The sequence below is a fragment of the Emydura macquarii genome, unplaced genomic scaffold (assembly GCF_026122565.2).
Source record: "Emydura macquarii macquarii isolate MOO-44397 ecotype Brisbane River unplaced genomic scaffold, CSIRO-AGI_Emac_v2 contig_2205, whole genome shotgun sequence".
Taxonomy (NCBI): domain Eukaryota; kingdom Metazoa; phylum Chordata; order Testudines; family Chelidae; genus Emydura; species Emydura macquarii.
In genome coordinates, this window is record NW_027132342.1 from 20,300,785 (window position 1) to 20,324,841 (window position 24,057).

At 42.5% G+C, this 24,057-nt stretch overlaps 1 protein-coding gene across 1 annotated transcript in view; it reads left to right on the forward strand.

Moving 5' to 3' along the window:
* Positions 1-24,057, forward strand: part of GUCY2C (guanylate cyclase 2C) — a 64,090-nt gene that overhangs the window by 20,188 nt on the left and 19,845 nt on the right. Inside the window, exons 9-19 of the mRNA XM_067559056.1 lie at positions 394-479; positions 1,423-1,534; positions 5,630-5,711; positions 9,319-9,424; positions 9,976-10,038; positions 10,632-10,703; positions 11,598-11,702; positions 12,327-12,413; positions 16,472-16,604; positions 19,555-19,692; positions 23,964-24,052. Of these exons, the coding sequence (XP_067415157.1) occupies positions 394-479; positions 1,423-1,534; positions 5,630-5,711; positions 9,319-9,424; positions 9,976-10,038; positions 10,632-10,703; positions 11,598-11,702; positions 12,327-12,413; positions 16,472-16,604; positions 19,555-19,692; positions 23,964-24,052 (1,073 nt within the window). The remainder of the gene's footprint in view (positions 1-393; positions 480-1,422; positions 1,535-5,629; positions 5,712-9,318; positions 9,425-9,975; positions 10,039-10,631; positions 10,704-11,597; positions 11,703-12,326; positions 12,414-16,471; positions 16,605-19,554; positions 19,693-23,963; positions 24,053-24,057) is intronic.

The following is a 24,057-nucleotide window of genomic DNA, read 5'->3' on the forward strand; positions in this document are numbered from 1 at the left end:
TGAGACCAAGGATATAATCAGAATTTCTTTCTCACCTTCTACGCCCATTGGCAGGATCAGTATATGGAAGTAAAACAGACTGATTGCTACATGAGTTATATCTTTTCTATGGTTAGGGAGTGTTTCACTCTTCAATATTGTCAATTCTACTCCTTTTACCAGTGTCAAACTCATTTTTTAAAGAAAAAAATAGTATGGAAATGGGGGAGAAGCAGAGGCTGAATTAGCTGATGTGGGTGCTAGAAGGGTGCTCTGATGTTGATGCAGAAGGTGGATGGGAAGAAAAACCCTAAAATCAGAAGTCTCTTAATTTACCCCCCTCTTCCTGTCACATGTTACTGCTTCTTGGGAAAGTGCCAGGCTCCTTCACTGATCTGTTCCTTGTGTCCACAGGTGCACTGGGTCCAGTGACCCTGGATGAATTTGGAGATCTTGATGTCAATTTGTCCCTACTATATACAGCAGTAGATACCAATCAAGTATGTATCTCCATTAAGAAGGTGTTTTGTGGTAATACGTAAGAGGGGAACGAGAGGCCCTGGGTTAGGGTGTTATGATGATGAGAGATAGCCAGAGCTGAAATGGAGGTGTACCGGGGCTACTGGTGTAGTGAGGGTGTGAGGGGCAGAGGTCCCTTCAAGTCCCATCCCCGACCCCGATTCAGGTCCTTGTACTCTCTTTCTCTCTCCCCAGCAGCTGCCCCAAGGGTTCTTGGAGCAAGCAAACAAATGAAAAATTGCCTCCTGTATTTCTTCCCTTCTGGGAGAAGGGAGTCTGTGGGAAATTAGAGAAAAGGAAGGGATTCAGACAGTCATCCTGGGTCAGCCCTTTGTGCTTAATCTAGATGGGGTCTATCTCCAGCCTCTCCTCATGGGGTATGTTGATTTGAGGCTGTGCTGTGCAGCATTGGGAGTTGTTGCTGTCTCTCTCAGCGAGCCTGTCTTGGCTGTCTGAGGCAGGGCAGCCTTCTTCCTGTTCACTGCTCCTTCCTGGGGCAGGTTTTCCCTTTTAACCTCCCCCCACTTCAGGCAGAACAAACTTTGCCGGTTTGCCTTGTTGGAATTGAACAGGCCCAGAGGAGGTTGTTAGTCTCCCCTCCGCCAGTGTGAGGGCATGCCCCTTTACAGAAGGACAATGAGGCAAGTGGGGAAAGAAGTCACCCTGATGACTTGGTAGGACTAATGCAGTCAAAAACACCAATGACTTTGTGGACTGCTGCACTTCCGGAAGGACAGAGTAATAGTTCAGGAAGAATATGAAAGACAGATACAGGCACCAGGCTGGAGGGAACACATCACTGCAGTAGGGTGCATAAGTCTATTTTTCGCTGAGACTTATATAGTGCGTTGGGGATGATGAAGCAAAAGAAAGGGACTGAGTGTGAGAGCTATTAACAAAGCTCATTTCTTCACTCTCCCACAGTACCACCTCCTCCTGCAGTATGACACTCACCAGAATAAGACAGAAGTAATAACTTCCAGGCCATCTTTCATCTGGAAGAATCAGAAGCTGCCTAATGACATTCCAAGCACCGGTGAGACACCTACTAAAACTGGTTCCTGATGGAGGGGGCTTATTCAGGATTAAGATCATATTGCATAGCAAGTGTTGCCACCCAACCTTAACTGCCATAGGAATGTCAATAGGAGTTGAGAAGATACCTTATCCTACCCTAATTAAACCTGTCTTTTTCAATGTACCCAGAACAACTTCTAATGATCATTTCTGTTCATACACCGCTAGGACTCTCACTATACTCTGTGCAGCACAGGTGATCTGTGGTGTATATGATGATGGCTGGAAGAGATCACACTGGGCAATAAAAGTTTTACTGAAGTGTAATGGTACTGTGATGAACCAAAAGGACAGAGTTAAGATTGCATGGCAAGTGTCTCCCTAACTTTACATTTCCTAGATTTGGAAGGTTCATGGTTTCTTTGCCTTGGGAATGGTACCTCCATCATCCTGGAACCTGAACTGCTCATTTTCTGGCTCTCTAACATTTTGATTTTTGGATGCAAACTCTCATGTTGTGGATAAGCATGAAGAGCCCAAGGCTGTGTGGAGAGCCAGAAAGCTTAACTTCATATTAACAAAGTGTCTTGTATACAAATAGCTGTAAGGTGTACAAAAAATGTCTGGTGGAGAACAGTTCACTATGGCTGTGTCATGGGGTTCTCCACTCATGCTAGATGGCACTTCCTCCTGGTTGTCCTGGGGATTAGCCCTGCCAGGCCAACACCCCTTCCTGCAGTTCCACCTCATCTCTCTGCCCCTCTCTAGCCACCATCCCCATCTCACTTCAGGAGCTTCTGCTTCCTCGTCAAAACTCAGCAGGTCACTCAGCATTTCCCCCTTCCATGGTATCAAAGTCTTTCAACACAAATTGTCCCAGATAGTTTATTCCCTGCCACCTGGTCCATGCTACTTCTGCAGCAGCTGGCAGGGGAACCCGGTCCCACCCTCTACTCTGAGTTCCAGTTCAGGGGCCCACTTGTTGGCTGCTAAGGTCTGGCCTATCCCATACCTTGCTACTTTTCCCCTGAGCCTTTCCTACCATGCTGGCTCTACAGGTTTGCCAACCCAAATTCCCTCCTCCCAGGGAGTAGCTGTAGACTACCTTCTATATTTACAAACTACCTCCTTTCTCCCAGGAAGTGACTGCAGGCTACTGCCCCCAGCTGCTTGGCTTTATACATAGAATCATAGAATATTAGAGTTGGAAGGGACCTCAGGAGGTCATCTAGTCCAACCCCTGCTCAAAGCAGGACTAACCTCAGCTATATCATCCCAGCCAGGCTTTGTCAAACCTCAGCTTAAAAACCTCTAAAGATGGAGATTCCACCACCTCCCTAGGTAACCCATTCCAGTGCTTCACCACCCTCCTAGTGAAAAACATTTTCCTAATGTCCAACCTAGACCTCCCCAACTGCAATTTGAGACCGTTGCTCCTTGTTCTGTCATCTGTCACCACCGAGAACAGCCTAGCCCCATCCTCCCTGGAACCCCCTTTCAGTTAGTTAAAGGCCGCTATCAAATCCCCCCTCATTCTTCTCTTTTGCAAACTAAACAAGCCCAGTTTCCTTAGCCTCTCCTCATAAGTCCTGTGCTCCAGCCCCCTAATCATTTTGTTGCCCTCCACTGGACTCTCTCCAACTTGTCTACATCCTTTTTGTAGTGGGGGGCCCAAAACTGGGCACAATACTCTAAATGCGGCCTTACCAATGCTGAATAGAGGGGAATAATCACTTCCCACGACCTGCTGGCAATGCTCCTCCTAATGCAGCCCAATGTGCTATTAGCCTTCTTGACAACCAGGGCACACTGCTGACTCATATCCAGCTTTTTATCCACTGTTACCCCCAGGTCCTTTTCTGCAGAACTGCTGCCTAGCTCATCGGTCCCCAGTCTATAGCTGTGCATGGAATTCTTCCTTCCTAAGTGGAGGACTCTGCACTTTTCTTTGTTGAACCTCATTAGATTTCTTTTGGCCCAATCCTCCAGTTTGTTTAGGTCCTTCTGTATCCTATCCCTACCTTCCAGGGTATCTACCACTCCCCCTAGCTTAATGTCATCCGCAAACTTGCTGAGGGTGCAATCTACCCCATCTTCCAGATCATTAATGAAGATGTTGAACAAAACCGGCCCCAGGACCGACCCCTGGGGCACTCCACTTGCGACCGGTTGCCGGGTGACCTGTTCCTATCCAGCTGAGCCTTGACTCTAATTAATCCCTGCTCCCTGGCTCCTCCTCCAGGTATAGCCTAGGTAGTGATCTGGCCTACCAGGTCATCTTAACCGCTTCATCACTTTTGTGGGGTGGACACCCCATCACAGGCTGATACTAACTCAGTCAGCAGTATATTGTGATCAGTGGAACTGGAGTCAGAGGGTCCACATTTCCTGGAGGGAGTGTTATTGACAGCACATCAGGGGACAGGAATGGGTAGAGTTAGGCTAGAAGCAAGTGAGACACAGGGAAAGAGCAGTGCACAGGGTGTAATAAAGTTCCACTTAACCTGCATTTAGCTTCACTCTTTGCTAGTGAAACAAGCAAGAGGAGACTCCCAGCAAACGCCAGCTCAACCTAGCTCCCACTGGCTTGACCCACGCTCTGTTTCAGTTCTCTAGTTTTCTGACTGACCCAGTGAGGGACCCAGGACAAGTCTAGACCACAGAACCATGACATACCACTATCTTGGAGACCAGATTTTCCTTCTGTCTTCAATCAGACTGCTAGCATTCAGCGTTTTGTGGAACACAGTGGCACCAAAAGCCCAGCAGAGAACAAATGAGCACTGTGATTATTTGGCCAAAGAGTTATTTAGCACATTAAGCTAAAGTCCACTATTTGATTACCCTCCTACATGTTTATGTTGATGAATGTTATGATGCAAACGTAGCTAAGCTGAGGTACCATTTACTTGTTTCCCACTAGTCATGAGTCATTTTGCAGTATGGGGGTATATGGAGTGCAGAGTTTGCACATACATCCTTCCACCACCCTCAGACTCCTTAAAAAAATGTGTCCTGGAGCCATTTATAGCCACAAAATAGGAGACTTGACATTTTTACAGAGTTCATTTCCTCTATAATAGAAACATTGTAATGAGACCAGATCATTTACATTTTGCCCCATAAATAGGCTTCTGAACCATCTAAAAGTCTATGAAAACACAAACCAATACGGAGATATTAGGCTTAGTTCAGGATTAAGCATAGACTTCCATTATCTATTTGTAACAGTCAGACAAGCCATAGTAAAGTGGTGGACCAATACTTGCAAATCTAGAAATCCAACTTCTGATATAATCAGATGTTTTGCAGCCTGGTCAAAACAAAAAACCAATGCTTTCTACAGCCAAGAGTTCAAAAAGGCTTCCTCTAGCCAGTTTCCAAACAAATATATCCAAACAAAGAATGGCTTTAGATAGCCAAAGTTTTAGTCATTATTACCCTACACCTCCTACCAAATTGTTCTAGCTAACCATGTCCTCCTTATTCTAGGAAGCGAACCAAACTCAATAACTAGCACACAACCCTTTTATAGTGTGTAATTTGCAACATCTGACTCAATTCTGCTACTCTCCCCATAACATTCCTTGAAATTAGGGCTTTCACCTGTGATTTTTCTATTGCTCAGAGAATATTAATGCCCACCCTACCAATCCCAGGATGGAGTCTATATACCCCAACATAAATTTTATTCTGGTTCTTTAGGAATCTGAATACACAATATTAATTCCTGGTGTAATATTCTTTAGCATGCTATAGTGTCAGTAGCCACGAGGGGGTAGCAGAGCCTCAAGAACAAGACGTGTTCTAATAATACTCACATTTCAAACATCAGTCAGTCACATTATCAAAGTGTGAGTTTGGAACCATGCAGGCTTTTATAAGTGAGACACATGTTTCAGGGGATTGGCAGGGAGACACCTTGTGACTCCTCATGCATATCCGCTTGACTGACTTATTTATTGGTAACCTGATGTCATGCCTTCCTAAATGGAGGCCAGTCTTCCACTGACTTCAAAGGGCTTTGCATCAGGTCCTGGGTATATATTTTTTAATATCATGTGTTTAATGTTCTCACTAAGGTTGTTTATTTTCCCATTTCTCTCCTCTGCAGGCCCACACATCCTGACTATCGCTGTCTTTGCACTTGCAGGGACTGTCGTGTTGGTTCTGATCATCGCTCTCCTGGTGTTGAGGTACTATCCTCTTTCTTCTCTCCTCCATCTGCTGCTGCTGGGCATGGGTTGTTTGATATCTCCTTGAAAATCCGTCCAATTATCTCCACCCATCAGCAAGGCTGTTGCTGGCTTCTCCCTCTGTGTGTGCCACTCTATGTAGACACTACAAATGGCATCTGCACCCAGCACTCCCTGCTTTGAGAAATGATCCAGTTGCTCAGGTGGTAGATGTGACAGACGGTCAGGCCTATTCCACCCACTAGAAAGCACTGGTTCATGTACATACACAAACTTAACAAGTATCTCTGTGAGGACAAGGCCAACCTTCAGACTTTTTCTCACTTATTGCTTGCACTTAGTCCTTTCTATTACTCTTCTATGTTTCTTTATTCTTTTGGTGACTTAACAGTTCCTGCTGGAAGGATGACTCAATCTTGTGTCATTGCCCAAATCAAAACACCAGAAAATTTTGGTGCTGTAGTCTCTAGACCAGTGATTCCCAACCTTTTTGGCTTGAGGGCCACAGATATCATTTTTACAACCCTGAAGGGCCACCAGTCTCCACCAGTAGCCGACCCCCTCCTCCCACTGCAGCCAGATTGAAGGAGTTCAGTGAGGAGGCTGCCTCCCTCCTCACTGATCTCCCCTCCTCCTGGCTGCGGCAGGGAAACCGCACTCGTCCTGTAGCCCCGTCCGCTCCACCTGGGTCCTTAGACAGTGGCTCCCTTCTGCAGCCACTGCCAGGGGGACAGGAGATCAGTGCTTCTTTCCCTATGGCTCCAGCAGGGACCCCAGCACCTAGGGACCCAGGCATAGTGCTTTGCTCTCTTCTGGAGCCAGGGAAGGGGAGCTCTGATCTCACCTCCCTCTGGCTTCAGCAGGGACCCCAGCGCCTATGGACCTATGAACCCAGATGGAGCACTTTGCTGTGCTTCCTACTACAGCCAGGGAGAGAAGAGCACTGATCTCCCATCCCCTTGGCTGCAGCAAAGAGCCTTCACCATCTTTCAGCCCTGTGGCAATGTGCGCCACCTTGATCCTTAGGCAGCGGCTCCCTATGCAGCCAGCGGGAGGCGATTGGCGGGCCACTCTGAAAGCCCCCACGGGCCATTTTTGGCCCCTGGGCCACAGGTTGGGAACCACTGACCTAGACCCACTCTGTTTCTTATTATTTTCCCAGACTCATTCTGCCTCACTGCAGTTAGTTTATACCCTTTTTTCTATGGTTAAAAATTTTTGACTAGATTGCGGTACCACTTCTATAATGGTGGAAAAATCAGATAGATAGAAGATGAAATCCCCAGTACAATCCTCTCAGAGAAAAATTTCAACCCACATTCAGTGCATCTATATGTCTCTCCTATTCCCAGGACTCAGAACCATTGATTTTACCTGGATCTTTCACCTTTAGTAGCTCACACAACTCCTTTTCCACAGATCAAAGGACTTCAGAGACAAAACATTCTATGAAAATCTGATTGGTAGCACACTTTAACCTTTGTCATTTTGACCTGATGTGTTCTCCTTGCTAGCTAATACTTTCCATGAGATAAGAATCCAAGTTGATGTAGCTAGTCCACACTTGGATGCCCATCTGTACCCAAGAAACAGAAAAGCTCATTGTTCCCAAACCTCAGGACAAGCATACCAACAAACTGATAGAATTAATTTGTATTCATTTTATTTGTTGAAGAGCTGGAAGAAATTTGACAAAAGGTTATTTCCAGATACTTTGAAATGCTGCAAAAGATACTGTTACCCCTCCTGAATCTGACAGATGGCAGAGATATTAATAATTGAATTCTATTTAGAGTTTTATGCCACGTCCATCACTGTGGTATCTGACAACCTTCAATGCAGAAAAAATGCCTGGGGGTTCCTCAGAATCAATTTGTGCTATTTTTAACAAAGAATTTGCTCTTTGCATGTAGAAATGTTACCAAACTTCATAACCCTAGCTAATTCAGATGATGCAGTGGATCAGCTCATAATGGTCAAGGACGAAGACAATGCCTGACAATGCCATTCTTCTTTGCCAGCCAGTTAATGCCCTGATTAACAACTCTCTGCACCTGATCCCAGTTTGCTATTCCCATCACTATAGCCACAAGCAGCCTACCTAAGCTTCTATCCCAAGTTTCAATTGTGCAGTAATTTCCTGCTCTAGTAAGTCTTATCTCTTGATAGATGATAATAACACCCCTAAGGCTCCATTAGGCAAGAAAATGAACAAGATCTACAATCATTTCTTATATATCACCCGGTTTGTGATGTTCCTCAACTAGCCCACACTTTCCTGGGTAGTTCTGTCTTCCAAGTAAACAAATCAATTCCGAGTCCTCAAAAAACACAAAACCATTATTAGACATTGGAGATGTCATTCCAGTCCAATAAGTGCTTAGATACGAACAGGTAAAGTTGATTTCTTTTTTCTACTGGGATTAGTTAATTTATTGATAATTTATAGGATTTTCTATTTAAGATTATGAAACGGGAATTTCCACAATGTAATGCTTTCCTAACCCTCTGGAAATTTCTCTTTTATGGTATCTCTGTTCTTGAATGCTATTAAAGTTTCATGTCGGGAATTCAGGAGAGACAGAGTGAGACCCCTACAACTAGATCACCATGATCTCACAGCTTTCGAGCACTGTGACTGTTGCTTCTATTGGCAAATTATGATGGTACAAATGCAACTCAGCAAACCAGACTAAAATCAGGGGGGAGAAATGTACAACTAAAAATGGACATTTCCTCCCTTTCCCTTTAGCAATGGCAGTTAAAATATATTAGAAACATAAATTGTCAGTCAGAATCCCGGAATCTTCAATATTTGGAAGCATTCTCTAGCAGCCAATCACTGTTCAGGATTCCCCAGCATTCCACTAACCAATTTGGGGTAGGGGGAGGTGGGGATGTTTCTTATACAGGAGTAAGCTGCATAGAAGAGTGGAAATTCCAATGAATTGTTTTCCTGTTTCACAGTTTTCTTATAATTCTTCTGTTGAGGGAGGAAAGGGTTTTCTCCCCATTCTTGCAAAAAAGACAGGGGTTCAATCCTCCAATTCCAAGGATTGTCTCCTGATATAATCAGGGAATCTGCCAGAGGCAAAGGCCCTTCATGAGAAGTCACGTTACTTCATTCTGGTGCCTCCCCCCGGCTTCTGACTTTTCCTGGATAGCACAATTCATTTCCGCAAGAGCCTTGTTACCAGGGGCTCATCTGATCCATGTTTGCCTCTGAGACCGCTCTCAGAGGATGTTCAATAGCTTAGAAAAGGAAACAGTGTAAGCTATTGTAGACTCATTTGGCAGTTACTTGCACTGTCTTCCCCATGTGTGAATGTGAAGAATTAAGCAGCAACCAGCCAGCAATTGCTCTCCAGCACTGACCCCTTTAAATCTATAGAGAAAAAAGGGGTATGTGATGGAGAGGGTATTTCTCTTTTCCAGGCCTGGAAGCTGGGAACTGTAGGAGCAGGCTTTCCAGGAATGCATGAAGAAGGGAATACAGGACCTTGTGCTCAGGATTCTCTCTAGCACTCCAAGATTCCCCACCACAGTCCGCAGTATGGATTCCAGTTGTTTGATAGGATGATCTTAAACAGGTTTGCTTGTTTCACAGGAAGTACAGAAGAGATATTGCACTTCGGCAGAAGAAATGGTCTCACATATCACCTGACAAGATCCTGCCTCTGGAGACCAATGAGACAAACCACGTCAGTCTGAAGGTAGGAGGGACAAGATATCCCCGGGGGTAGGGAGCTCAGAGTCTCTCCATTATCAAGGTTTAGCGTTAGACAAACAGTGACCACTGCTTGGGCTCTGACAGTAGTAGAAGCACCTGTTAAAACTGGTTCACTATCTTTTCACTTCCCGCGCACTGTGCAGAAGACGAATAAGATTAATCCCCAGTAACTTCCCCACTTAATACAGCAACACAAGTACAAGTTCTTTATATGACTGTAAAGCAGGCAGGGTATTTATTTCCAAGCTCATTGGGTTCCCACACCATAAGTATCACAAAAGACATCCCTTTTCAGGAAGTTCTGTCTGTAAAACACGGAGGGACAAGGCAATAGTATTGATCAGAAGAAAAGACCCTGACAGCACATGGGAGTTGCACAAATGGTGATTGCATGCTATGGGATTTAGTTGACTCTAAAGAGTCACCCAAGCAGACAGTGGCATGCTTGGACATTAATTTTCTCTCTGCAATCTGGTGCCTGCCACGGTAGTGTATGTTATAATTGCTGGCTAATGAGCCTTCTTTATTCCCCAGATTGATGAAGACAAGAGGCGTGATACAGTCCAGAGACAGCGCCAAGCCAAATATGACAAGAAGGTAAGATGACCACAGCATCTCTGCTCCCCTTCCCTTCTCTAGTGAGAGGCTTCTATGAAAGACAGTTGATTCTCTCCAGAGATCAGGAAGCAAGGTCATCCCCATTTCCATTTAACCTTGCAAAACTGACTGTTATGGAAGGCGTGAGGTGTTCATTTTAATTTGAGGCCCCCTGCATCAGCAACTGCCAGAGGTACAATATTGGACTCAATGAACTACTGGCCTGGTCCAGAATGGCAAAAGGCAGGATACAGGACATAATGGACCACTGGTCTGATATGATGTGACATGAGGCAAATTAGCGGACTAGATGGGCAAAGGAGTATTCTTATGTGTGAAGTCCCCTGAATTTCAGTAGAATCTTTTTGCCTCAGCAAGGTCTACTCATGTGAGTGAAGAATTTAAAAGATCAGCCCCTTAATCTATTCCAGGACAGCAGAACCTATCAACTTGGTAAATCTTGTAAAAGATAATATAACTCCACTACTTATTAGTGGATAAGGATATACTGAAATACCAGAAGTAGTTTAGGGGAGGATGGTATATTATTGTGCTACTGCTATGGTTTCCTTCTAGTTGTTTCTTCTTTCCAGGTGGTGATCCTGAAAGATCTCAAACACAATGATGGGAATTTCACAGAGAAACAAAAGATAGAACTAAACAAGGTAACTGTTTCATGTAGCAACTAGACACCACAGAGTGGGTGAAACTAATTAGTGAAATCATTCCACAAAATCTGTGTGTGTGTATATCCATCCCACAGGCTACTGTAGCCTGAGGACAGCTGTGTGTATTATGGAGGGGGGTGGGGTCTTATGAACAGTTCTGATTCTGGATTGTAAACCTTCGAAGTTGAAGATGACTGAGATAGTTCATGAACTAGACCCCTGCTAATCCACATTTTTATAATCAATGCTAAAAGTGATGCTCTTTTTTTCCTCACTTCATACCAATCATTTAATAGTGGAGTGGTATAGTCAAATGTCCTATTATTAAGGGTTAAATGCATCTCTGATGTATACAAATACATCTCTATTAACTTCCACAGAGTTATGCCCTCCTACATTAGGGTTTAATTTGTTTTTAATACTTCATAATTTTTACACAAAATATGCCAAGTACATTTTTACATTAGGTACAGATACATTGTAAGGTATTATAAATAGCCTAAATAAATTAACAAAATACATATTATCATGCAGAAACCTCATATTTTTATCATTTGTTCATTTTCTAACTAATGTGCAACATTCAGTCATTTATAATGGGTATCCAAGTCCAGAGTGTGAAACTGTGAGGTTCTACAGCAGAGGCAATAACGGAGACAGCAAAGTCTGGAATACAATTAACAGTCACTCCCCACTCTTATCTCCCTAGACCAGAAGGCTCTGGAATAACAGTTACTCTTCAGCAACTCTGGTTCTTCATACATGCACATGGAGAACCCACATATCATATAAGGGTCTGGGATTGAGAACCTCTTCACACTAGCAGACTTAATTTCGGTTCCACACTAACAATTGATTTTGTTTTTAATGGATAAATTATTTTTGCTCTAGCTCCTCCAGATCGACTATTACAACCTGACAAAGTTTTATGGCACAGTGAAGATGGACATGATGATATTGGGGGTGATTGAGTACTGTGAGAGAGGATCATTGCGGGTAAATAACTGTGCAAGCTCTTCTTACCAGTTTGTAAAAGGAAATGCTAACCTGCCAGATGGCTGGGTCCTGGGGCAGGAGAAGGAACAGGAGCAGAAGGGAAGTCAGTAATATTACTTCAGTGCTTATTTGAAGTAATATCACTGACTTCTCTTCTGCTCCTCACCCTTCTCCTACCTGGAGTCGACCATCAGCAGGTGTAAACTGCTATTGCTCCTGAATCAATGGAAAGACTCTCATTGACCTCAATGGGCTTTGGATTACTCTCATAGTTAAAGGGTGCAGTGACAGACCTGTCAGAATGTCTCGCTAGGCACAGTGTTCATGTAGGCAAACATATTCACAGAGGCTCATTTTTGCCACTGGAAATAACAGTGACTGGAAGTTAAATTCTCACCTTTTTGTAGTTGTTTGTGTAGGACAAGGTTATATTCCATTCCCTAGCTTCCAGGTAACCCAATGTCTGTCCTAATTTATGCACTTTTTAAGTAAAACAGAAGGGTACCCTTTTTCAGTCACTAGCCAAAAGGCTGTGTGATTCAGGGCTTTGTTAACATGACAAAGATGCCTTCTCTGGCTGTTTCCTTGCTATAGATTAGCCTATTTGTCTCCTTGTCCTTCTAGGATGTCTTAAATGATAAGATCTCCTATCCAGATGGCACCTTCATGGACTGGGAATTTAAAATCTCTGTCATGTATGATATTGCTAAGGTAAGTGAATAGATGGCATTGAAGCATTTATAAACCTGTCCACATGCTATAAACCTTACATAGTAGGCAGCTATAGGTAACAGGGCCTAGTATATAATATTCTTTAGGCTATCAAGAGAATAGGTGTGGTCTAGTGCCTAGAGAATGAATTTAGGTGCTTGGAGCCCTAAATTCTATTCCTAGCTCTGCTGCTGATTTATGATACGTGACCTTGGGCAAGCTGCTTAAAAGAAATCTCCAGTGTTTGTTCAAAATGGTTGAATCATACCTTGTTGTATCAGAATAAGGTGGGTTTTTTTTAAATGAATATTGTTGTTAATATTTTAAAGCGTAGTAAAACTCACTAGTAGGGGTGACCATTTATAAAAGTGAGGGCAAATTAGCATGGGAAGAAATTCATCCTGCACAGAAATCAAGGATGGTTTTAAGTAACTTTCAATATTTATTTGCATTTTTGGAAGGTGGAGAGTTGAGATGGGTCGTAAAACAAGTTTTATTTTAAACTAAATGTGTATTTGTTTTATTTTTTGTAAAATGGGACCCAAGACTTTCACACACAGATTTAGATCATCTATGCCCTTACCTTCCTTAGTGCTCCATCAAAATCCTGCCCCCATTCCAGGCCAGTCCTCCCATTTCCCTACATACTTCAGTTCAGATGTGGTCTCTGATGAATGATTCTGCTATGTCTGTTTCAATGTGATAATGAAAATCTCACTCTTTATTAAAATCTCCTTAATCCAAATTTTCACAGTTTGCTGGTTCTGTTAATGACTATTTCACATTCAGTTAACTTTCATCATTAAGAGTTCTTTTAAATAACTGTGGCTGTTCCTCCCCTCTCACTACTGGGATCTTATAAACAAGTTTTTCTTAGTTCTTTGCTGTTAATCTTCATAGGACTCCAATCGACTCACTGACCAAAGCTGACACTGCTGAGAGTATCAGATCTAATGGATCACACACAGAGAGGGTGAAATACTGGCTTTATTGAAGTTACTGGCAAAATTCTCATTGACTTCAAGGAGGCCTGGATTTCACAGACAACCTGCCAGCCACTGTACCATCTGTAAATAGGATATGGGGCCCAAGAATAAAAGGGGTACAAGACCTTTCTATGGAATATCAGAAGATGTTATTTTAACCAGTCAGAATGATTCAGACAAGTTCTCTGAAGATTCTTCCTAAATACATGAGTAGCTTGTGATTTGCAGTTAGGTTGGATAATTTGTCTACCTAACCTACACCTGGAGCTGGTATTGTAATGGAGGCCTGTGGTGTGGCCTAGTGATGACCATACACCACTTTTCTGTCATCACCTTATCTGACCGTCATGCACACACAACTCCCTGCTTTTATCCAGCTCCTTCTCTGCTTACATCCTGTCTCTTGCTTCACTGCCTGCCAGCTCCCATTTCCCTCAATACCCAGATCATGCATCCCTCATACCCAATTGCTACTCCCGGCAGTTAAATAAACCAATACCCAGTTCTTGCAGCCCTGCATCCCCCATCACCAGCTCTTGTTCCCCTGTGCCCCAATTTCTGCCCCACTGACTGCTACCAAACCTGTGGATTCTGCTTTCTGCTTCCTCTGCTCCTCAGCTGACCCTGAGATCTGATGCAGGGGTGGATGCCTCTAGCAGCTCATTGTTTCTGTGCAGGGCAGCTGTTGCTATCTTCATCCCTCTCTAGCTGAGGCCAGAAAGAGAGCAGGAAGAAGCTGCTGTCACTGTAGCAGTCCCTGGCAGGAGACAGTGCAGGCTCCAGCAGCAGAGGTAGCTCTGAGCCAGTACCTGCTGCCTCTGCAGTGCACCTTAGCACGTCTGTATTCTGTACTAGCTGCAACTGACAGAGCGCAAGTGTAGACCCGCTCAATCGATCAGGAAATCGACTGAGTAAGTCCACCCCCTCAAGTAGCATAGCGCTGAGTCAACAGGAAGGGCTCAGTGCAGTGTGAACAGCGCGCAGAAGGGAAGCTGAGCAGTCGACGTCAGTTATGCAAACTAGGCAGAGTGGTTTGCGTAACTCCTGTTGACTGCTGCAAAATCGCGCGGTCAGTGTGAACCAGCCCTAAAAAGATCTGACAAAAGCCCTGATAAAAAGGAATTACAGAAATTGAACCTTGTGGTCACAAGGTCCTGTGTTGCTGTTGCAAGGCTGTTGTTTGTTAAACAGGAGGGCGTTGTTAAATAAGCTGAAGGAAATTGTGCAACTGACTGCAATATTTTTGTATCAGAAAAATGGCCCTGTTGAAAGGAGTACAAACCTCATGGAAAGTCAATGGGATTTGTGCTTCTAACTCACAATTTTGAAAATTCCACCTGGGATGCTTATCCAGCTTCTCTATTTCCAAATACGCTCTCCCAATACAAGGGGTGGCAGTGGAGGAGAAAGCCTTCTTAGACACACCAGCTCCCCAACTAGAAAACAAGGGAGCTCTGTCACATGCAGACCACAATATGATTGAATCATCTCATAGGAGGCCAAAACTGGTGAGGAGTTCCTGCTCTAGTTGGTTTGCTTGCTAGGTTGGTGTCAGCAGGCTTGTACAAGAGATGCAGCAGCAGCAAATGGGCCCTGAGGCTGTCAGAGGTGCCTGCTGTTGTAGACTTTCCACTGTAGGTGATGTCAGCAGGAAGTAGCAGTAGCGTGAAGAACACACATTATTATATAGAATCTCCACAAGTTCCAGCATGATTTATATATAAACACTTCCTGACTCTTCCCTTGCTATAAGCAAAACACAAGTCTGTCTCTGAAAGAGCGGAATATCACACCCTGTGATTATATGATCACACATATATAATCCAGATTCATGATTATCAACTGTCATCCTTGAATATTTGCATGTGTGTCTAAAGTTCTGGGGCCAAATTCAGAGGATAATATAGACTGGTGTCATATGCACCTTCTTCTTGCCTCCTCAGCATATAGATTGCACTTTACATACCAAAGGACCGGAAGAGAGAGGTGTAGCAGGAAAAACAACTAATAGGAGACTGTAAGTAGGTATAAATTGTACCCCCCATCGGTTGTTTCTCCTGCTACACCTCTCTTCCAGCTCCTTAACATACAACATATGACATCTTTGATTTCCCCTAGATTAAAGTGGGCCAAATTCAAAAGTGATGAGTAAAGGGGTGAAAATTACATGTCTGTAAGTGTGTGTGTCAGAGAAAGAGAGTTCAGGGAGCCTGAGTCTAAGAACATCTGAATTAGCATAACATGCATGCTGATGGAAATGGAAGATTCACCTCTGAAACTAGCCCACAGACTGCAGGTATTATGTATTGACTAGTGTGTATATTCATAAATTGTAAGGTCAGAATGGACCTTTATGATCATCTAACCTGGCCTTCTGCATTACATAGGCCATAGAATGTCATCCGGTAATCTCTGCATTGACTTCTTAGCTGCCCTTTGTTTCAGACCTGCTCATGTGCTGCTGATTATGGATCCCACTTGTAGACTGATGTCTACAGAAAGGATACAATCATAATATTCTTGTCTATTAATAGGGATTTTTCATTTAGTTCAGATGATCATTATTACAAAATAAAACATTGGAACACTTCCCAAGCCACATTTTTTAGATTTGTGAAATACTTATACAAAACAGTAACCTTTACTAAAAACACCATAAAAGCAGTTATTGCAAATTCAATTAATTTCACTGGGAGGAAATACATTTCCCAAACTCCCCTAAAAATAAGATCCAGTACTATCAGGAAGCATATTACACGATGTTAGTTGGGAAGAAGGATAGTCTGGTTAAGACCCTGCCTGGAGCAATAGAGACCTGGCTTAATTTCTGAGTTTTACCACAGACATCTCGTTTGATCTTGGAAAATCCCTTTTGGTAAAATAATAATTCTTTACCTCACAGGAGTGTAGTGAGGATAAAATTCATTAATAATTGTGACATGCTCAGATACTATGCTGATGAGGGCCATATAAGTACCTACATACATTTTATGCTGAACCTTCAAATACTAATTCTAGTAGCAATCAAGTCTCACAGTCTCTCTCTCCCTCTCTTTATCAATCAACCTACAGGGAATGTCCTACCTGCACTCAAGCAAAACTGAGGTCCATGGCCGCCTCAAGTCTACAAACTGTGTAGTGGACAGCCGGATGGTGGTGAAGATCACTGATTTTGGCTGCAATTCCATTCTGCCACCGAGGAAAGGTATGCAAAAATAGTCACAATCCCAGTTCTTCTCATCTCCTTGCCAGCCCTGGATTGGAATAAGATTTGTGGGACTATTAGGCCTACTTACAGCTTGTGGGAAAACAGGCTTAAGTGAAAACAATATGTATACTTCTATGCAAAGTACACTTACTTGTTTGTCTAACACTTACTTACCATAATGTTGTGGAAAGTTAAATTTTTCTTGGTCCATTGAGACTTGTTAATGTTTATTCAGTAAAAAGCTACATGATATCCTGTGATCTATTATGCATTAGACCTACTGAGTACAAAAAAATGAATGCATGACATGCAATACAATTTTATTTTGTATAGCATCTTTCATACAAACTATGTCTGAAAACATTTTACTGAGTTAAAGAATATAATCACAGAGAGAAGTAATGGCAGCAGGAAAAAAGAAATAAGTGGTAAAAGAAAGAGAAAAGAAAGATGTGTTTTCAACTGATATTTGAAAAGCATGGGGAGTTTGGGAGAGGGGAAGACAGGAAGATTGTTCAGATGTCAGGAACTGAAGGGAAAAGGCTCTCTCTTACAGCATGTGGCAGGGCAGCTCCAGCTAGAGCTTCCCCCTGTGGCAGACTTCAGCACAACCAATACGGCTACCTCAGTTTCCCCTGGTCCAGCCATAAAAGAAACACAGGAATTCGAAAGCCCATTTCTAGGTATAATTTATACATGTACACATTCAGTAATCTGCAGAACCTTCATAATAAAACCATTCTCCCCAAATCCCAAGGTACAGCAGATATAAACACAGAAGTTTTTCACTAACGTCATTTCCAGGTCACCCACCCAAGAGTCAATCTTCACTCTGTTCACCGTTTCTTTGCCCTTGTTCCAGGGCCCCACTCTCCAGGCTATACACTGGAGAGTTTTCAGAATCACTTTTCTCCCTGACCTCCCCAAGTCAGGTCTCCCTCAGGAGCGTTCACTGCAGTATTCTACTCCCCAGGCCTCCCTTCCTGTGTGTTCTACCCTGCTCAAGGAACATCCCTCCAGGCTCAACCTTCTTGTTTCTGGGCTCGGCTTCCTGCAGCACTCCACTCAGGCCTGGCACAAGAGGGTTCCCCACAGTGTTTCAATTCCCCAGGCCTCCGGGCTTGTGAGTCCTACCCCCTGCTCCTGGGATCCAGACACCAACATCAGCCCTCTTGTTTCGCTCTCTGCTTCCCTTCCCTCAACTTCCCTAAGTTGATTCTTCCTCTTTGCCCTGGGGCTTTTGCACAAGCTCTCCTACAGCTCAGCAGGGCTCCCTAATGCTGAGTGGTGCTGACTGACAACTTCCTTCAACTTCTGTTCTTCCCAATATCCCTCATTACCAGCTCCAGTCACCATCTTCCCCCTCCCTGTAGGTCTCCTGTCGCTCTCTCCCAGTAACTCTTGCCAGCTCGCCACTGCTCCTTTCTGTCGCCAGTAGCTCTCCCCTGCTGCTACTATCTGTTTCTTAGTCTCTCCTTTCTTTCTCAGGCAGCTCTCACCGGCCCTTTCTTTCCCTAGAGCCCCGATGCCCCCTCTTAAACCCAGTGTGGAGGTAGCTGATCAGTCACAGGTGCACTGGACCCTACTCCTCTCAAAGGGGCCAATCACTCTGATACACCAACAGTGATAAGATTGTGTGACATGTCAGAAAAGAGGCCAAGTACACCATGATATCGTTACTGATCACAAAACATACCCACGTAAGTGTCTGCGTGAAATATCACAATATCTTGTACTCTATTATGACATAATTCAAACATTAACATGTCAGTTTACACTTTTTAAATGATTCTCTAAAGAGAGCCTTAGTATAGTATATTCCTTAGATGGAATTCCAGAAATTTTTGCTAACTTGAACATTAATCAGATTATGATAGCTTTCACTGTTTTTTCATAACCTTTTTTCTCTCTTTCTGCTAATTATTAAGGGATATTTCTGTATAAATAAGCATTCCTCTCCTCTTCCCACCTATCTTCTCATCCCACTTGATCTTTGAGTGAAGATATAAACCTGAAATTGTGACATTGGAATCATTTATATGATTACCAGTTGGAATGCTATAAACACAACATTGTGTCATCTCTTTGATATGTGGACAGAAGAGAACCTGGGGCTGGAATGGCAAGAGAAAGTTCTTACATTCATACACAAACATTTGCAGAAATAGTGATAGGAATATGGAAAATTAGTGGCTAGGAAAAGTGCACTGAATGTAAATGATACACTCCTCCCTCTCAGGTTTTTCTCATTGTCAGATTTCATATTTTTATTTATTTTATTTTTATATTAGTAAAAGGTTTCTCTTCTTTTCTCCGGTAGCTCAGAGGGAAATGCTGTCACAAGCAGACTGAGAATTATTGGGTGTTAACTTTGTCTCAAGGGATGAAGTCTATTTCATCTCACCAGGGTGGTGTTGCATTGTGACTGCCAAGTTGCCGCTAGTATAATGATTTTGCTTTACATTGATACAATATCAACCTGTCGTGAGAAGGTGCCACAACAGAATAACACCACAATGTCTAGATATCATGGTGACTGGTGTACAAGAAATACATATGCATATTGTTATATAGCCACAGATGTTATGACACAATGATGCTATGTCAGGCTCAAAAACATTTGGGGATTATTTTCATAGGTTTATGGATTTTAAGGCCAGCAAGGACCTTATGACTATCTAGTCTGACCTTCTGCATAACACAGGCCATAGAACCTCACCCAGTAATTCCTGCATCTAGCCCAACAACTTGTGTTTGAACCTGATTAGACAGTTATCCAGTCTGTATTGAAGCTGGCCTTTCTACACAACAGCTGAACAAATATCTAAACAATACCAAGCTGTAGTGGGGATGGGGATAACAATAGTCAAAAGAGAAAATTAAAACAATACCGGAGGGGATGAAGGTCTGAGGAAGTGCTCTCTCTCTCCCTCTTCCGACTGCTCAGATCTGTGGACAGCTCCTGAACACCTCCGTCATGGTGATGTGTCTCAGAAAGGTGATGTGTACAGTTATGGAATCATTGCACAGGAGATCATCCTGCGCAGGGAGACCTTCTACACTGACTTCTGCCGGGACCATAAAGGTAAGAAACTAAAATTTCACGTATGTCTTCCTCTACAACTGTAGCGTTTGGATGTTGTGTCTGTAACTGTCACATTTTCCACAACTTTTTGTAAAAAACACTGTCTCTCTTAAGTGCTTGAGCTGCTGCTTCTCTCACTGGGCAATGAATGAAGTGTTTAATAGTAATGGCACATGGGAGCAATTGCTGTGATTTTTTTAAAATTAAGATTTTTATTGTTTTTCCTTCCCTCCTCCTCCTTGCAACATTACAAGTTCAACATGTTACAATTCAATAATACCAAACAACAGCAACAAAACCAACATGGACACAAAAGAGCAAAAGAAAACCCAATAACATGAAATAAGAGTGCTTGGCATTTGAAGTGGGCTAGTCAGGTATCCCCTACAGGATTTCAGAGATCTAACATCTAGCATTTCAGAAGAAGAAAATTTCTTGTCCTCCACTGCGTCCATGAAATCACATTTTACAGAACTGTTCCAAATGGCTGACACCCTGGTAAATTCTGGTTTCCTTGGCTCAGAAACATAATCAGATCTTTGGTGCTGCATGGAATTTTCCACGTACCTCAGGGACAAGATTAATTACATTTGGACCAAATTGGCTGCTATTTTAGAGAGCAGATCCATACCTTGAGGGGAGTTGTGGGAAGTTTTGTTTCCTTAAGTTCTGGAGTCACTGGGTAAATATCAGCTTGCGATTTTTGCATTGTGGACCCATACTTCTCATGATTAGTAAAAGCAAGCAGGGAGGATTGAATCCTTTGATCTAAAAGATGGGCAGTCCCAGATCATGTCGATACAGTTAAGTCTTTTGTGCCCATGTTTTTGTCAAGTAGCTGGAGTTTTAGGAGTGAATTTTGTATACACTGTGTTAACAGTGAAACAGTAAGTCTATGCAGTTATTTAAAGCAAAACTCCATTAAAGTCTGTTGAAGCCAGTCAATGCTTCAGATTCAGTGGGAATTAAAAGCAACATTTTCAAAATTACCTCGGTGACATAAGCTTAAGGACTTCTTAGTCACTTAGGCAGTTCTGAAAATTTTACCTTTTCATCTGATTGTGGACAATGCATGCCCTTTCCCCATATTATGAACAAAACTTTTAGGTCTCTGTCTGCCTAAAAACTTGTAAAAAGATTTGTAAAAAACTTTGCCAAGAGCTCTGTACGGCAATGAGATAATTATGTATTTGTCCATTATGGGTCTTTTATTAGTGTAGCCTTCTGTCCGTGTAAACCTAACTATGAAGCTTCTTGTTTGCAGATATCAAAAGAAGTTTCTTTTATTGGGAAGCCAGCATTCCATTGTTTCTGAAATGCACAAATTTTGTTTATATGATGTAAATCCAATAATGCCACAATCCCAGAATCCATCCATCCATCATTATAAATTAGAATAAGCTCAAGTGTGTAGGAGTTTAGGCTTCATATTGCTAACGAGTTCAGACATCTATTCCACTTCTGAGTCATCCTGCCAAACTCTCCCTGTGTTTGTCTGAACACGTAGTACAGCACCTCGGCCTCCCTATTAGCTCTTTCCCTCTAAAAAATTTAGAAGAATTTCTGGAGTAATCTCAGCATGTAATGTTTATACTCTGGGAAACACAACCTCTCAAATTGCTAATTCAATACAAATGAACATCTGAGATTGCTTGCTTGCAGGGGAGGGGACGTTTCAGATTTACTTTTGGTTTTCTATTTGCCTAAAAAACAAACAAGCAAATCATCACCAATTTTTGAACGTTTACAGTGTTCTACTTACTTAGAAGATAGGGAATAATTAGCTAAACATACTATATTCCTGGCATATTGGTCACCAGCCGAAGAGCATACAGTGTGACAAATGATGCCTGACTCTGTGTGGGTATATAATTGGGAGCAGAGGGTATAAGAAGTCTTACTCCTTCCCCTTGTGCAGGGGATAGGCACAATCCCAGTGAATGCAAAGATTTTATAAGTGTAGTGTCACTACTGGCAAAAGACTCCGCAAAATGGGTGGAGAGAGGAAAGGGATATATTCCCCTTCCATACTTCAGCCAACAGGGCTTACTGCACATGAGGATGAGACAGCATGTTGCAACCTTTCAAATGGTAATTCAATGGCCAAGTTCTCCCTGTTGTGCTGGAGGCATTATGCCAGTCTCAGGCACAATGTTTCTGAGTGCTTCTGATGGGCAGTGACTTCCTCACTGCTCCCCCACCTCCACTGGGCTAGTGGCTTTAGGGTCACAATCTGGCTCTCTGTGTTGACTTTGACTTATGTTTTATCATGAAGTTTCACCATTTTAGAAAAATTTTGTCCATTCCAAATTACTTTAATATTTCCATCTTAGTCCAACCTACCAATAGCTTTCTCAGTAGCAAGGGATGCAATCCATGCCTCTTGCTGGAGCTGTCTCACAGGTGACAGGACATTTAATAGCCTCCTAATATTAGTAGTGATAAATCATTTGGGCCGGAAGCCTGTCTGGCAACTCTGAATTCACTGAGTAACTTTTTTTTTTTAAGTTTTTTTTTTTTTTAAAGTGGGCCAATCTTTTGTTAAGATCTCAACATTTTTCTTTAGCAATGAGATTGCATCCACACTCCATGGAGCTTTTCGTATTATTTTAGAATTAGGGATATATGGGTTGTTCACGTAATGGGTTCTGATATTGATCCTGGTTTCAGAAGTTGGTTAAATAAGTTTAGCATACATTCAGACAGCTGAGTGGTTCCGTTTTTATAGTATTCTGCCAGGAATCAATGTGGTTTGGGGCTCACTATTAGGAAGGCCTTTCAAGGCCATCAACAGCTCCACATTTGTAAATGTTTGGCCTAATTCTTTAGCTAGGATGAGAGAGAGGGCAGACAACAAATGAAGAATTTTTTAATTTTGCTTGAGTCATCTTCTGCCTCTGAAATCCAGCATCTAGCAGGGGTACTGGAACAGTTTGTATAGAGGGTGTGCTGAGAGCCATTGAACCAAATTGGAAGCCAGGTATATGATGGAAACCACTTCAAACCAGTGGGTGCAGTAGCACCCCTAGTTCCAGCACCTATGACACCTAGATACTATGTGATTGGTATGCTATAAATACTTAAGATAGGTAGATAGATAGATATAAATTAGAAACATAGAGGCACCAGTAATAGGCAAATAATCACCCTGCTGTATGTATAGAATCATTTATGATATCTCTTGCAGAAGCCCTTTACATGGTTGGGCTAGCAGGACATTAATTATTGCAAGTTATAAAGCAAGCTAATGGCTTGTTGATAGCACAGAATGAATGAGTTTTGCAAATGTGATCTAGATTCTGACGTGTTCAGGAATCAGAGAGGTTTGGTAGGATGGGGCAGTATGTTCCTATTTATGGGTACAAATAAGGCAACAAGCTGTTATGTTTTAAACTTATACTCATATATATTAATGGTCTGATTTTCAAAGGGGCTGAGCATCTGCAGCTCCAATTGCCTTTGTGAGATTGTGCTCTGCTCTTCTGAAAATCAGGCCATAATATCCTAATGAACTTCTCACATTGTCTTGGTGGCTCTCAACCTTTCCAGACTACTGTACCCCTTTCAGGAATTTGATTTGTCTTGTGTACCCCAAGTTCACCTCACTTAAAAATAACTTGCTTACAAAATCAGACATAAAAATACAAAAGAATCACAGCACGCTATTACTGAATAATCGCTTACTTTCTCATTTTTTACCATTTAATTATAAAATAAATCAGTTGGAATACAAATATTTTACTTACATTTCAGTGAATAGCACATAGAGCAGTATAAACAAGTCATTGTCTGTATGAAATTTTAGTTCATACTGACTTTGCTAGTGCTTTTTATGTAGCCTGTTGTAAAACTAGACAAATATCTAGAAGAGTTGATGTACCCCCTGAAAGACCTCCATGTACCCCCATGGGTACATGTACTCCAGGTTGAGAATCACTGCCTTATACCATGGTTACACCTCATACTGAAAAAGGCACTAATATGCCTACTGTCCACTTGGGAAGATGTCATGTTCATGTCTTTCATGCCCAATAAATGCACATATACATTCCTGTTCCTTTCACTTCCCAAGTGGCTTCAAGTCACTCTTGAGCCTTATATCTAGAAACCCCTCAAAGTTTAGATCCAGATAAAAAAACATGGGTGTCCAGATCCATGTTTTTGCTTTGGACGTGTCTCTATATATAAAACTAGCCTGGCATACCTAATTCACCCAGAAATGCACTGCCTCTCATGCTTTATTGTTTCAATGTTGCACTTTTTTTCATTAGAGAAACTTTACAGAGTGGAGAGTGGCAAAGGAGTTAGACCCTTCCGCCCAGACCTGATCCTAGAGACAGCAGGAGAAAGAGAGCTGGAAGTAAG